Genomic DNA, 17,485 nt, shown 5'->3' with positions numbered 1-17,485 from the left:
TACTACTAACAGGTGATTTCAACATAAACATACTACACGATCAGGACCCACAAGTAACCGAATTCACAAACACAATGAGTAACTGCCTGTTGCTACCAACAATATCTAAACCTACAAGAATCTCCGAGACAAGCATCTCCTTAATAGACCACATCTGGACAAACACCATATCCCCTTTAAAATCAGGCATAATCATGGACAACACTACAGACACTACCCAACCTTTCTCATAACTAATCTGGGTAAATTACCACAAGACATTACTAAAGTAACCTTCAGACTACATAACGAGACAGCAGTTAACAACTTTATAGCAGCTGTGAATAACATCGATTAGCAAAATGAGCTTGAAACATATACAGATATGAATGAATGTATAAATAATTTTCTAAAAAAAGTCCAATGCCTCTACAACAGACATTGCCCCAGAAAAACTAAACAGATCACAGCAAAGAGACTGAATAATCCCTGGCTAACACCAAGCATCCTCAAATCCATTAACACAAAGCACAAATATGAAAAACAGTATAGAATGGGTCAAATAACTAGAGAACAGTCGAGAAATTATTCGTCAGCACTTACCAGCCTGATAAGGTCAAAAAAAATTGTATTATGAAAATAGATTACATAACATCAAGGGTAATATGAAAAAAACCTGGAAGGAAAACTCTACAGTGGAACCTCAAATTTAGAACATATCACTTATCAAACGTTTCAAAAATAGAACCCTTTTTTCAAACCAACTTTATCCCTGTTATCGAACGCGCCCCTATTTTCGGACCACTGGGTACCAGACCTGTCTGCAAGCTCACTCTGTCCGCGTCCCCACGCAGGCACCGTGAGCCAGTCTGGCTTTACTGATGCTTGAGTGAACACTAACCTGCGCTCTCATTCAAACATTTTGCGATTATTTCATTGTGTTTAGTGCTTGTGGGACTGTGAAATAAGCTACCATGGGCCCAAAGAAACTTGCTAGTGGTGCCCCTGTGGTAAAGAAAGTGAGAAACACCATAGATGTGAAGAAGGAAATAATACAGAAGTATGAGAGTGGTGTGAGACTTGTTGAGCTTGCCAGGATGCATGGGAAAAACAAGTCAACCATCGGTTCTATCCTGGCAAAGAAAGAACAAATCAAAGAAGCTGATGTTGCAAAAGGTGTTAATATGCTAACCAAAAAAAGACCACAAATAGTTGAAGAGGTTGAGTAGTTGTTTCTGGTGTGGACCAAGGATAAAGAGATGGCAGGTGATAGTATTTCAGAGACGATTACAGTGGACCCCCGACATTCGATGCCATCGACATTCGATAAATCCGACATTTGATGCATTTTAACACAAAAATTTTGCCTCGACATTCGATGGAAAACCCAACATTCGATACGATTCGTACGAGACGTGTCCACATGTGGCCTGAACTGCCCCGTGTGTGCCAGTGTTTACAAGCCAGCCAGTGTGCGTACATCTAAGGATACATTCGGTGCATTCCATATTATTCATATTATCACTGTTTTTGGTGCTTGTTTCTGAAAAATAAGTCATCATGGGCCCCAAGAAAGCTTCTAGTGCCAACCCTGTGGTAAAAAGGGTGAGAATTAGTATGGAAATTAAGAAAGATTTTGAAGGGTTTGGGGATAACCCTGAGAAGCCTATGCCAGTTGTGGACTCCACTGTGCCTACTTCAAAAATTAAGGAAATGTGTGCAAAGTGGGTTGAACTGCAAACCTTTATGGATGAAAATCACCCTAACAGAGCTATTGCAAGCCGTGCTGGTGACTATTACAATGACAATGTTATGGCCCATTTTAGACAAATCTTAAAGGAACGGCGACAGAGGTCCAGTGACTCTCAAGCTGGTCCTAGTGGCATTAAAAGAAGAAGGGAAGTAACCCCGGAAAAGGATTTGCTACCTCAAGTCCTAATGGAAGGGGATTCCCCTTCTAAACAGTAACAACTTCGACACTCTCCCCTCCTCCCATCCCATCAATCATCACCAGATCTTCATTAAAGGTAAGTGTCAATTATTCTATTGTTATTATTCTATTGATATTGTTGTTATTGTAATTATTCTACTGCATTAAACTTAATATTTCATGTGGAATTTTTTTTTTTTCATACTTTTGGGTGTCTTGCATGGATTAATTTGATTTCCATTATTTCTTATGGGGAAAATTAATTCGATTTTTAATATTTTCGACATTCGATAGCTCTCAGGAACGGATTAGTATCGAATGTCGAGGGTTCACTGTAGTATTTGCGAAAAGGCAAGGAAGTTGCATGCCAATCTGGTACAGAAAACTCCTGGAACCAGTTCAGTGACAGAACCATGTCCCATTTTAGGGAAATGTTAAAGAGGCACCAGAAACAGAGGACTGTGGACAGCTATTTTGTGAGACAGGGGTCCAGTGACTCTCAAGCTGGTCCTAGGGGCATTAACCCTTTAAGGGTTTTCGTCGTACTAGTACGTCTTACGCGTAGGGGTTTTTGACGTACTAGTACGCATAAATTCTAGCGGCCTCAAATCTCGCGCGAAAAGGCTGGTAGGCCTAGGTGTGAGAGAATGGGTCTGCGTGGTCGGTGTGCGCGGTAGAAAAAAAATCTGGGACCCAGTGGTGCATTGTGGGAATGCCCTCTTAGTAAACAATGTCCACCATGCCTCGCGGTAAGAAGCTCCTCACTCCTCAGAGAATTGGGACACTTTTGTTCCCCAGTGACAGTTCTAATAGTGATGGAAGTGCCAGTGAAGATGAGTTTCGTGGTTTTAGTGAGGTTTTGACCGAAACTAATGACCATAATATCGGTAATAGTGAAGAAAACCCAGACGACCCTCAGCCTTCCACCTCTGGTGCTGGGCCCTCGTGTTCACGTTCAGTTGTTCCAGAACCCAAGAGGAAACTTCTATTTTCCCAAATCCCAGACTCAGATGAGAGCATGGGTGATGATAGTGATAGTGAATATGAACTACAAGCTCTTCAAACTAGTTCCAGTAGTGATAGTGAAGTGCAATATTCCCCAGTGAAGCGTCAGTATATACGACGATATATGCGCTCTGGAAGTGTGCCATATGCTATTCCAAGGGGAAGGAGTGTATCTCGGAGTACATCCCGTGGCTGTACAACAGGAACAGACAGTGAAAATGACGAAGATACTGTTGCAATTGGGATGGAAAATATGCGTGGTGGTAGTGGTGCCGGCGGTGAGGCACCAGCAGTGGGCCATGCTGCCACCCACGCTGCCACCCACGCCGCTGCCTCAGCTGATCTAGAACAAAGGCCACCATCCCCCACTCCCCCACCACACCAGCCTCCACAACCACAACCTCCACAACCACAACCTCCACAACCACAACCACCTGTCATTGTCCAGTACCCACCAGCAGACCGCACCTGGGATTGGCAGGAAACTGTCAATTTTGTTCCAAATCCCCACCAGTGTGATGGCAGCCAAAGTGGAATACGGCCATCTTGTGCACTTGGGAACACTGCCACTGAACTGGAATGTTTCGAGTTATTCTTTGACGAACCACTGATGAAAAGTATTGTCATGGAAAGCAACACATACTACGAGTACACCATGGCAAACACATTACTTTCACCAAAATCACGTCTACACCAGTGGAAGGAGGCAACTGTGGCTGAGATGTATCTTTTCTTTGCCACAATAATGCTTATGCCACATGTGTATAAGCACAAAGTGAAATCATACTGGTCAACAGACCCCCTGATTGCAACACCAGGTTTCAGTGATATAATGCCAGTGAATCAATTTGTGCTAATGTTACGTATGCTTCACTTCTCAGATAAAACCAGGCCTGACAGAACTGACAGGTTATATAAGATTAGGAATGTGTTTGTGTATCTGAAACAGAAATTCAGTACGCATTTTTATCCCTTCAGGAAGCTTGTAATTGACGAGTCTTTGATTCTGTTCAAAGGAAGACTCTCTTTCAAGCAGTACATACCAAGCAAGAGGAAACGCTTTGGTATAAAGTTGTTTGTGCTTTGTGATTGTTACAGTGGTCTGGTATTGGATATTATTGTGTACACTGGAAGTTATACATTGCAAAATACCAGGAAGTTATTGGGCATCTCAGGTGATGTGGTTCGAACAATGATAGAACCATACCTTGGTAAGGGGCATATATTATATACAGATAACTGGTACACAAGCCCCTCACTCAGTGATTTTTTGCGAGTGAACATGACAGATGTGTGTGGCACAGTGCGTGCAAATCGAAAACATATGCCCAGGTTTGACGCTGGCACTCGTAGAGGTGAGGTGCAGGCGTTTGCTGCCAATGACATCATGGCATTTCGGTGGCATGACAAACGAGATGTCACACTGTTGTCATCAATTCACCCTAATGAAATGGCAAACAGTGGCAGGCAGCATAGAGAGAGAAATGAACCCATTCTAAAACCTGCAGCTGTGATTGATTACACCTTCAACATGCGTTCAGTGTACAAATGTGACATGCAGATTGGGTTTGCTGATTGTGTTCGCAAGAGTTATAAGTGGTACATCAAACTGTTTTTCCATCTTCAGGACATTTCCATGCTCAATGCTTATAATATGTATAAGATGAGCACCAGAAACAAACCACAGTACGGCGAATTCTGTTTGTCTGTCATCAGACAAATAGTATTCAAGTACCAAGGAACAGCACCTGCAATTGACCACCCACCAAATTATCAACAACTACCTGCTCGTCTGAAGCATGGTGATCACTTCCTGGTAAAACTGCCTGCTACTGCTTTGAAGAAAAAGGCTCAGAAGAGGTGTTACGTCTGTACACATACAAGAAAACGCACACAACAACGCAGAGACACTCGTTTTATGTGTGAGGAGTGTAAAACACCACTGTGCATGACACCATGTTTCAAAGAGTTCCACAGGCTGCAGAACTTCTAGAAACATTCCCTGTGACTGTATATGTGTATATAAAATATAGAAAAATAGTAATAAACAACATTTCATATCGTTTGTTTGTGTAAATATTTTCTGTAAACAAAATAATGACAACAGTGTTTACGCCCTTATTGTGTAGTATTGAAAAAGAAATAACTTACAAAATACTGATCATGTTGGCCTCAGAGGCCATAAAAGTTACTCAGAAAAAGAAAAATTGAAAAATAATTGAAAATAGTACATAAAAAAGTAAATAGAAAAATACCGGGTGACGGCAGTCGGCGATGTTACCATATGTTGTTCAATTTTGGCAAATTTCACACCTCCATATCTCGGTAAGTATTGATGTTAAAATTTTTTTGTTTAGCCTATAATGTTTAGAAAAAAATACTCTATTTTTTCATAAGAAAAAATAATTTTTTTTTTTTTGAAATTTGGCCGACCCTGAGAACGAGTTTCGGAGAGGGCCTGTCGACCCTCAAAGGGTTAAAAGACAGAGAAGGGAAGTAACTCCAGAGAGGGCTTTACCTGAAGTCCTCATGGAGGGGGATTCTCCTTCCAAACACTAACCCCAACTCCCTCTCTCCTCCTCCCTATCTTCCAGATGCCATCAACAATCTTCAACAAAGCTAAGTAAAAATGTTATTTTATATTTATATACATAATTGAACACTATAGTATTTGTTGTGTGTATGTAAAACTGTAATTAATCTCAATAAAATGTATTTTTTTGTGAATATTTTTGGGTTTCTGGAACGGATTAATTGTATTTTCATTATTTCTTATGGGAAATATTGCTTCAATTTTCAGACTTTTCGGATTTAGAACTAGCTCCTGGAACGGATTAAGTTTGATATTTGAGGTTCCACTGTATCTGAAATTCTTGGAACTAAAAAGTTATCCAAAAACAAAGCAATCAAACTAACAAAATCAGATGAACCCCTACTCACTCCAACTGAAACAGCAAACAGACTTAATGTTTTCTTCTCCACCATAGGAAAAAATCTAGCAAACAAAATACCAAGCACAAACGCCATCAGGCTACCTCATAGTAGCCTACCCAAATACGCTATTCCTAGCTCCAACCAACCCCACTGAAGTTATGCTCATCATAAACACCCTTAAAAACAAGGCAGGAGACATAAACAACTTGCCTGCTTTTATGTACAAAAAAGCTTCTCAAGTACTGTCACCAATTATTGCAACGCTCTTTAACAAATCCATTGAATCATCTACCTTCCCAACAATCCTCAAAATAGCGAGGGTCACTCCGATCCACAAAGGAGGTGACCAAGCTGACTTGAATAACTATAGACCAATATCTAACTTACCACTGCTCTCTAAAATCTTTGAAAAATTCATTCATAGACGGATCTATTCCTACCTCGTTTCACACAACATATTAAACCCTTGTCAGTTTGGATTCAGAAATAATAAAAGCACAAATGACGCTATCATACACATGCTAGAACTAATATATACCGCACTTGAAAAGAAAGAAGTCCCGCTGGGAATTTTCATTGATTTACGTAAAGCTTTCGATACAGTCAACCATGAACTACTGTACTCCAAATTAATGCACTATGGTATCAGAGGCCACTCCCTCAACTACCTAGTCATACCTTAGTAACAGAACTCAATACATGTAAGTGTATGCAAATGATGCAAACTCCTCCACCCAACCAATCACGGTAGGAGTCCCACAAGGAAGCGTCCTTGGACCACTCCTCTTTCTCATCTACATCAATGATCTACCGAATGCATCACAGCTACTCAAACCCTTATTATTTGCAGATGACACTACATATGTATTTTCCCACCCAAATGCAGTCATACTAGCAAACACAGTCAATGCTGAATTACAGAAAATATCTGCCTGGATGATGACTAACAAACTTACCCTGAAGACTGATAAAACCTATTTCATTCAGTTTGGAAACAAAGCTGCAAATGATCCAATTAACATTACACTAAATGGATCATCAGTCACAAGACTCACAGAGGGAAAATTCCTAGGTATCCACCTTGACAGTAGCCTTAAGTTCCAGACACACATACAACAAATCACCAAGAAAATCTCCAAGACTGTAGGCATACTATCAAAGATAAGGTACTACGTTCCACAATCAGCTCTCCTGGCACTGTACCATTCACTCATATACCCTAATCTTACATATGGAATTTGTGCATGGGGATCAACAACATCCAACCACCTAAAACCCCTAATAACCCAGCAAAAGGCAGCAGTAAGAATGATAACAAATTCCCACTCCCGCCAGCATACTCCACCAACTTTCAAAAGTCTGAATCTGCTCACCATTAAGAACATTCATACTTATTCATGTTCCTACTACATACACAGAACAATACACGCAAATATAAACCCTCCGCTCAAACTTCTCCTCACCAACCTAAACAAGACACATGACCACAACACAAGACACAGATCTCTTTTTGATATACCTCGTGTGCATATCACACTGTGTAAAAACTCTATGCACATAAAGGTCCCCAAAATATGGAATTCATTACCAGAAGATATTACCCTAGACTAAATGCTAAATGCTCAGTACACATTTACTCACCTATGTACTCCCACATCATAACTTCAACAATCACTTTGAACCTTTTATCCATTACTGACAGGAATATAATTGAATCATTGTTTTCCACTAAAGCATTTTAGAATATAAATACGTATATCTTTGTATTATACAAATTTTGATTCATTTATAATTAATATTCTACTGTACAACTATGAAATAATTACTTTCCTACTGTACAACTATGATATACTACTCCTTAGTATTAAGTAGACTGTAAGTCAATAATGTTAAGTTGGTCCATAATGCCTAGGCATAATAGAGGCTCTCTTTACATTGCAACCCACTATTGTATATACACAATCTCAATGTACTGTTTGCAAAGACATTAAATAAATAAATAAATAAGGTCAGACTGAATCATCATCATAAGTTTGTCTTCTATGTGTGAGTTATTTGTGTATTGTTCCAGTCACAGTATTGTGCCTTTTTATTCTTTAAAAAATATCTTGTTTCCAAATGACCACAGCTTTCTCAGCTTCACATACCAAGTTTATCCAAGTGTTTCCTCTACCTCCTCCACCACCACACACAAACAAAAGGATCCCAATATACAAATGTCACAAATTAGATGCATCCACACTAATGAAAAGGGCACTTAAGAACTAATTGAAGGTTGATAACTGTCAAGCTGCAGCCCAAACATATGTGAAACATAACCATCTTTTGTACTATTATTTTCAACTCTAAACAAGTTTGTAGGTTGAAAAATCTGAAACACAAAACTCTTTTGTAAACTGGGAAATTTCTTCATGTACTGTATACATATGTATAAGATATAGTACCACATTATTCTTTAACATATTAATGAATTATTTAAACATACAATACTGTAAATACTGTACCAAACAATTAAATAAACAGTAAAAATCAATCTACAAATATATTTAAATACAGTGGACCCCCGGTTAACGATATTATTTCATTCCAGAAGTATGTTCAGGTGCCAGTACTGACCGAATTTGTTCCCATAAGGAATATTGTGAATTGGATTAGTCCATTTCAGACCCCCAAACATACACATTCAAACGCACTTACATAAATACACTTACATAATTGGTCGCACTGGGAGCTGATCGTAAACCGGGGGTCCACTGTATATTTCAATTTGTCACTTACATTGGGCTCTCCATGTGCTGCCAGCACACCTGTAGACTGGCCACCTGGCTGACCAGCAATGCTCGCAAGATACCCTCGGGTTGCCAAACCACTGATGGGTTGGAAAGTATTTGACTTCAACACGCGTAGCCCTATAAATTTGGTAAAGATGAAAAGACCACTGTGCAGCAACTTTTCTGAATTTATTGACATACTAACTGTTACCAAGCAAAAGAAAAAACAGAATTTGTCTGGCTTAATCATTTAACTCTGCATGGGAAATTCTCAGCACCATGTCACTATTAGATCATATAAACAAAACTGTGAGAAAGTCATACATGCTACTCTTAACAAATTATAAAATACCGTTTAAATATATAAATAGAGAAATGTTAAAAAATACTAATGCTAAAAAACAGATGTCTGAAATATATATTAGGCTAAAATTGGAATATGCAGTGGTGGTATGTATAGTGCCCAAAACCTAAAAAAAAAAAATGTTGATAAGTAAGAAAAAATTCAGACAAGAGCCACAAAATAGCTACCAGAATTAAAAAATATGAATTATGATAAAAGGCTGAAAATATTAAAGATGTCCATGAGGCTGAAAGCAGAAAGAGAGAAGACATGATAGTCACGAATAAGGTTATAGAAGGACAAGAGGATATTTTTTTGAGTACAGTGAACAAAGAATCACTAATTAATAATCTTGAGGTTAATGATGAGCTTGGGGAAAGTGATCACAAATCACTTAGTTTCAATATATCATGGAATTACCCAGATAACTGCAATCAAATCTCTGTCCCAGCCTTTCGCTTGGCCGATTTCATGGGACTGAAAAATTACCTGGGTGGGCTAATTGGGATGACCTGACTATGGGTCAGGTAGGTGATCTTGGTTGCCAATATGACATTTTTCAGAGCATAGTTCTAGCTGCCCAAACAACTTTTGTTCCGAGTAGGGAAATTAGATCTAACAAAAATGATCCCAAATGGATGAACAATAGATTAAAACATCTCATTGGTCAAAAGAGAGGCATATATAGGCATATCAAAAGAGAGGATGGGCAGTTAAGAAATCAATATATTCAGTTAGAGAGAGAAATTAAAAAAGGAATAAGAAAAGCAAAAGGGGATTATTATGAGGCAAAAGTCGCAAGGAATTCGAAGACTAACCCAAAAGGGTTCTTTCGGGTATACAGAAGTAAGATTAGGGACAAGATAGGCCCACTTAAGAGTAACTCTGGTCAGATCACTGACAGTGATAAGGATATGTGTGAAATTTTCAATACCTACTTCCTTTCAGTTTTTACTCAGGAAAATACTAACGAAATTCCTGAAATAATAGATTATGTAGAACAGGACGATAATATACTATGCATGATTGTGGTAACTAGTGACATGGTCCTCAGACAAATAGAGAAATTAAAACCTAACAAATACCCAGGCCCTGACGAAATGTTTGCAAAGGTGTTAAAGGAATGTAAAGAGGAGCTTAGCATACCTGGCATTGTGCCTGATAAGTGGAAAATGGCAAATGTAATACCTATTTACAAGGCAGGTGACAGGTCCTTAGCTTCGAACTATAGACCAATAAGTCTTACCTCCATAGTGGGAAAATTTATGGAATCAATAATTGCCGAAGCAATTCGTAGCCATCTCGAAAGGCATAAATTGATTGATGAATCTCAGCACGATTTTACATAGGGGCGTTCCTGTCTTACGAATTTACTAACTTTCTTCACTGAAAGCAAAAGACTTGGCAGGCGATGCAACTTACCCCCAGTGAAAAGTAGGGGCGTCACTGGTACACTAAGAGAAAATTCAATAAGTGTCCGGGGCCCAAAACTGTTCAACAGCCTCCCACCAACAATAAGGTGTTTGAGGAGGTAGATCATGGTAATGAATATGATATTGTGTATATGGACTTCAGTTAGGCTTTTGATAGAGCTCCACACCAGAGGCTGTTGAGGAAACTTAAGGCACAAGGAATAGGAGGAGAAATTTTTTCCTGGGTAGAGGCATGGCTGGCAAATAGGCAGCAAAGAGTTTGCATAAATGGGGAGAAATCAGAATGGGGGCACGTCACAAGCGGTGTTCTGCAGGGGTCAGTGTTGGGCCCGTTGTTGTTCACAATTTACATAAACGACATAGATGAGGGAATAAATAGCGACATAAGCAAATTTGCGGTTGACACCATAATAGGCCGTCCAATTCATTCTAATGAGGACACCAGAGCACTCCAGGATGATTTGAATAGACTGATGCAATGGTCAGAGAATTGGCAGATGCAGTTTAATATAGACAAATGCAAAGTTCTAAATGTTGTACAGGAAAATAACCTTGCCACATATAAACTAAATACAGATCTTAACCCTTACGGGGTTGGTGCTGTACTAGTACGGCTTGCAAGCCAGGGTTGGTGCCGTACTAGTACACATAAATTCTAGCGCTTTCAAATATAGCGAGAGAAAGCTGGTGGGCCTACATATGAAAGAATGGGTCTATGTGGTCAGTGTGCACTGTATAATAAAAATCCTGCAGCACACAGTGCATAATGAGGAAAAACCTACGACTGTGTTTTTGGTTTAAAACAGCGACTTTGCAGTGTATTTTCATATGCTATTTATGGTTGTATTCCAGTTTTCCTGGTCTTATTTTATAGAATGGAAGACATATTACGGAAATTGAGATGATTTTGATTGGTTTCACAATGAAAAGTACCTTGAAATTGAGCTCAAATTAACAGAAATGTTCGATTTTTGCCAAAGTTCAAAATTATATAAATCAAGCCATGCGTTCAATACACGTAAAGTGGTGAGTCTAATATTCATTCACAAGTGTGCTAATATTATTTATACCACTTCTACACTAATGCAGTAGTCTGCATAATAGTAAATCTTCTATTTTTTGCGAGAATAAAAATTCAAAGTGGCAAGCAAAAGAAATGTAACAGAGGCCTGGGGACGTGACTAATGAACAGAGGAAATGTTATTTTAGTGCTAGGAATGTCTGTCTTGTTTATTCTGGACCCTATTTGGAAATTGGCATCTTTTGAAATTTGTGTGAATTGGCAAAATTGCCAATTTCGGACCACTTTATTGGATAGTTGAAATCCGTAAATGGGTGGTTTCTTGTATGTATACTCATTTGATAGAAAAAAATGGAGTTCTAGCAAAATAGTTATGACTTTTGCTGACTGGTACATTGGAATTGGCCGAAAATAGGGTTCAAAGTGGGCGAAATCGCTGATGCGTAAACATCGTCGAGACCTCTAACTTCGCAAGAGCATAATTCCATAAGTTTTCCATCAAATTTCATACTTTTGGTGACATTATGATCGAGAAAAGATTCTCAATCATCTCATAAGAAAAAATAATTTTTTTTTTCAAAAAATTTCCAACCCTGAGAACAAATTTAGGAGAGGGCCTGCCGACCCTGAAAGGGTTAATACTACTGAGTGCGAAAAGGCTTTAGTTCTGGTTAGCAGTAATCTAGAACCAAGACAACAGTGCATAAGTGTTAGCAATAAAGTGAACAGAATCCCTGGCTTCATATCTAGAAGTACAGTATAAATAATAGAAGTCCTCAGGTTGTTCTTCAACTCTATACATGTATATCCTTGGTTAGACATCATTTAGATTATGCTGCACAGTTCTGGCCACCGTATTACAGAATGAATATAAATGCACTGGAAAACATACAAAGGAGGATGACAAAGTTGATCCCATGTATCCGAAATCTTCCCTATGAGGACAGACTGAGGGCCCTGAATCTGCACTCTCTCAAAAGGCGTAGAATTAGGGAAGATATGATCGAGGTGTATAAATGGAAAACAGGAATAAATAGAGGGGATGTAAATAGCGTGCTGAAAATTTCCAACCAAGACAGGACTCGCAGCAATGGTTTCAAGTTGGAAAAATTTAGATTCAGGAAGGATATAGGAAAGCACTGGTTTGGTAGTAGAATTGTGGATGAGTGGAACAAACTCCCAAGTACAGTTATAGAGGCTAAAATGTTGTGTAGTTTTAAAATTAGGTTAGATAAATACACGAGTGGGTGTGGGTGGGTGAGAGTTGGACCTGACTAGCTTGTGCTACTAGGTCTGATGCCGTGCTCTTTCCTTAAGTGGAAGTGACTTGAGTATGAGGGTCATTGGGCTAATCCAGGGGGAGGACATGGACCTGCTTCGCATGGGTCATTTGGCCTGCTGCAGTGTTCCTTCTTTCTTATGTTCTTATAACAAAAGACAGAATTGTAAATTAAGAAAAAATGTGGTGCTGAAGGGATACTAGGAAATTTCTCTTCACCAATAGGTAGATCAATGGAATTAATTACAAAAGGATGTAGTATGTGCTATAACTTGGAATGGGAGGCCTCAAACACTTATTATACAACAACAAAGGTGTGGAACATGCTACCTGACCATGTCAAGGATAGTCTTAACATAAACCAGTTTAAGAAGAGCAATGGAGAGAATGAGAAAAGTGATTTCTTTTAACTATAATTATCTTTTGTCTGTAACTGTTATATTACACACTGATTTTTCTCTATTTAAAATTTGTGTAATATAGTCAAATGATTTTATTTTTTATTTTAACTTATTTCCATGTTTTTGATTTGGTATTTAGTCTCTTTTATTGTTATAATCATAACTAACTTTTACTGTATTTTACCCTTTCAGGGTTTCCGACGTACTACTATGGCTTATGCACCAGGGTTATTGACGTACTAGTACGCCTAAATTCTAGTGCCTTCAAATCTAGCGAGAGAAAGCTGGTAGGCCTACATATGAAAGAATGGGTCTATGTGGTCAGTGTGCCCATTATAAAAAAAAATCCTGCAGCACACAGTGCGTAATGAGAAATAAAAAAACTTTGTGTTTTTGTTTTAAAACAGCGACTTTGCATTGTAATTTTTTTATGGTATTTATGGTTGTAATCTAGTTTTCCTGGTCTCATTTTATAGAATGGAAGACATATTACAGAAATTGAGATGATTTTAATTGGTTTCACAATGAAAAGTACCTTGAAATTGAGCTCAAATTATCAGAAACATTCGATTTTTGCCAAAGTTCAAAACTAAACAAATCATGCCACACGTCCAATACACATCAACTGGAGTGTCTAATATTCTTTCACAAGTGTGCTGATATTAGTTATACCATTTCTACACTAATGCAGTAGTTTGCATAACAGTAAATCTTCTATTTTTTGTGAGAATAAAAATTCAAAATGGAAAGCAAAAGAAATGTAAGAGGTGCATGGGGACATGACTAATGAACAGAGGAAATGTTATTTTAGTGCCAGGAATGTCTGTCTTGTTTATTCTGGACCCTATTTAGAAATTGGCATCTTTTGAAATTTGTGTGAAATTGGCAAAATCGCTAATTTCTGACCCCTTTACTGGATAGTTGAAATCGGTAAATGGGTGGTTTCTTGTACTCATTCGATAGAAAAAATGGATTTCTAGGAAAATAGTTATGATTTTTGTCAACTAGTACACTGGAATTGGCCGAAAATAGGGCTCAAAGTGGGCAAAATCGCCGATGCATAAACATCGTCGAGACTGCTAACTTTGCGAGAGCATAATTCCGTAAGTTTTCCATCAAATTTCATACTTTTGGTGTCATTATGATTGGGAAAAGATTCTCTATCTTTTCATAAAAATACTTTTTTTTTTCCCAAAAATAATCAACCCTGAGAACAAGTTTAGGAGAGGGCCTCTCGACCCTGAAAGGGTTAATAGCTAACCTGCTAATAGTAAGATAATACAAGGACCCTTAATGGAAATAAATCACAGACTTTTTAGGGGTTATTCTAGATAATTTACAATGTTACTATCAATAACAACACTGCGATAGCCAAGGATCCAAACTAGGGATGTATCGGATGTGAAAATTTAGATATCCTCAGATGCGGATGTGTATTCGGATGTCTTACCTATTTTGCGGATGCGGATGCAAATGCGGATATCTGCTTATAGTACAATATGGATGCGGATGCAGAGTGCTGATGTCATATCTTGACATCCTCCAGGATGCAGATGCAGATTTTGCAGGATAGTCATAGAACACCAGATTTTTTTTTTTACCGTATGACAAATACTCTTGTGAGTGAGGGACTGAACACATCGATTCCAGGCTGAGGGACTGATTACCTGAAACTCCTCTTCTTATGCCTTCCTGCTTTGTATTGGACTGATGAAGCCACTGTGTGGCGAAACGTTTCTTCAATAAAGATTCTCATATGTTGCGTAAGTGCCTCAAATTCTTCAAGCTGTCAGTTTCCAAACCATTTATCACATGCTTATTTGTATTTAACACCATTTCAGCAATTTCACCACCACTCAAGGAATGAACAACAGGTGGAGTTATGTAGAGATAACTGACACTCCACACAAGGAACACTGCAGCAAGCCTACTGGCCTGTGCGAGGCATGTACAATTCTGGATGGAAATAAATGGTATAAAATACCGACACAATGCTGCACCTCTCCTGCCTATGGTTTATAAGCTGCTTCTCCGAACATATGCCGTATTCTATTCAAGATTGATGGACTGACCACATCGACTCAAGGTTGAGGGACTGATTACCTCATTTTCCTCCCGTTCTTTACGATTCTCCTTTGTATGGACTGGTGAAGCCGCTGTGTGGCAAAACGTTTCCTCAATAAAGATACCCAAGAGTTGCACATGTGTCTAATTTATCAACGTGTTGGTTCTCTGAACCATTTCTCTACAATGGAAATATAAACACTTACGCAGTATAATGTGATCCTTTATTGACAAAGTTTCGCCCACACAGTGGGCTTTATCAAGTCACAAACAGATCTGGTTGTGACTTGATAAAGCCCACTGCGTGGGTGAAACATTGTCAAACACTGTCACTTAGCTCAGTGGTGACCTGTACTTAGCTCACAGTGGTGACCTGTACTTAGCACAGTGAGGACATGTCGAGTGTGCTCTCTACGGACTGAACCAAGATGCCCTCCATCGAGCAACTTTACCAACAGCTTAAGGAAGAATTGAGGATGGCGAAGATGGAGATTCGGCGATTGACCGAGGAAAACAAGAGGATTCGTAATAGTCCTCCTGTTTTGAGTCCTCAGGTCAAGAAGGGAAACTGGACAGTGGCTGGACAGCATGGAACGAAGTTGACGATCAAGAAGACGAATGGAAAGGTAGAAATGATGAAGAAGAAAGAGACTCCTGTGGAAACTGTTGTGGAAACATCTAATGCATTCTCCGTGCCACCCGATGAACATGAGTCGACTACTGGGAACATCACGACGAACGACACTAAGGAAGGTAAAGAATATTGCTGTTGTTCGGGATAGCCAAGTTAGGTACATGGATAGGGCCTTCTGCTTGAAGGACAGAGGTAGGAGACAGAGGGTTTGCTTTCCTGGGGCTGGGATGGAGGATATTGTTAGCTGTCTAGATGACATCATGAGAGGTAATGGGAGCAATCCTATTATCTGTCTCAGTGCTGGAGGTAATGATGTTGGCAGATGTAGGAGTGAGGACCTGATTAGCAGGTATAGGTCAGCAATAGAAATAGTTAGGAGGAAGGGTGGGAACCCTGTCATATAAGGTATTTTGCCAAGGAGAGGAGTTGGAAATGAATGATTGTCCAGGGCAATTGGTGTCAATTGCTGGCTGGACAAATACTGTAAGGAAAATGCAGTAACATTCATTGACAACTGGGACCTCTTCTATAGCAGAAATGACATGTATGCAAGGGATGGGGTTCACTTATCTAGGTCTGGGGTGGGGGCACTGGCAACTGCAGTGGAGGGAGCTGTTAGGACTTTAAACTAGGTATAGTTAGTGGTATGGGTTTTGAGTTCTAGGGGAACTAGTAATAAGCAGAACGAGGTAGATATTGAAAAGCCAGTGACACTAGGTGATAAGGACAGTAATAGGTTTAGTAGAAAAACAGAAATGAGCAGGAAGGGTAAAGAGAAAGGAGGGTCTTTCAATGTATATTATGCTAATAGACGTAGTGCTAGGAATAAGATGGACGAGTTGAGATTAGTTGCTAGTGCAGGTAACATTGCCATAACTGAGACGTGGTTTAATTAAAAAAGTCGGGACATGCCTGCGGAATGTCACATTCAGGGTTTTAAATTGTTCCAAGTAGATAGAAGTATTGGGAAGGGGGGTGGAGTGGCATTGTATGTCCGAGATCGCTTGAACTGTTGCATAAAAACTGGTATTAAGTCTGAAGTAACACATACAGTCTGTTTGGATAGAATTTTCAGAGAGGCATGAAAAATTGATTTTAGGTGTGATATACCGTCCCCCAAACTTAGATAGGGAGACTACTATGGGAGGAAATTGTTAAGGCCACAAGGTACGACAATGTAGTAATTCTAGGAGACTTTAACTTTAGTCATATTGATTGGAATTTCTTGACTGGGAATTTAGAATCATACGACTTCTTAGAAGTAGTTCAGGATTGTTTTTTTGAAGCAGTTTGTGACAGAACCTACAAGGGGAAATAACCTGCTTGACTTAGTTATGGCAAACAATGAATCCCTTGTTAATAATTTAGAAATTTCAGAGGAACTTGGTGCTAGCGACCACAAATCAATTACATTTAGCATTGATGGAAGTATGATAGTAGGGATAACAAAGTAACAATCACAGATTTTCGCTTAGCAGATTACAATGGGCTTAGAGAACACTTATCATCTGTTGACTGGGGTAACGAAGAGAGCTATCAATATGACAGTTTTCTGAACACTATACATGCCGCCCAAAGAACATTTATACCTTATAAAGAAATTAGATGAAACAGAAATGATCCAAAATGGATGAATAATAGGCTCAAATATCTTTTAGGGCATAAGAAAGAAATTTATAGGCGCATCAAAA

The 17,485-nt window shown here is 39.0% G+C and overlaps 1 protein-coding gene across 1 annotated transcript in view; it reads right to left on the bottom strand.

The window, feature by feature from the left end:
• The window catches only part of mRpL22 (mitochondrial ribosomal protein L22), a 39,260-nt gene extending 30,427 nt beyond the window's left edge, over positions 1-8,833 (bottom strand). Inside the window, exon 1 of the mRNA XM_053774564.2 lies at positions 8,627-8,833. Coding sequence (XP_053630539.1) covers positions 8,627-8,818 — 192 coding nt within the window. The 5' untranslated portion in view covers positions 8,819-8,833. The remainder of the gene's footprint in view (positions 1-8,626) is intronic.
• Positions 8,834-17,485: the final 8,652 nt, after the last annotated feature.

The sequence above is a fragment of the Cherax quadricarinatus genome, chromosome 62 (genome assembly GCF_038502225.1).
Source record: "Cherax quadricarinatus isolate ZL_2023a chromosome 62, ASM3850222v1, whole genome shotgun sequence".
Classification (NCBI taxonomy): Eukaryota; Metazoa; Arthropoda; class Malacostraca; order Decapoda; family Parastacidae; genus Cherax; species Cherax quadricarinatus.
The sequence above is the reverse complement of the archived record's forward strand: the minus strand, read 5'-3'. Positions and strand labels throughout refer to the sequence as shown.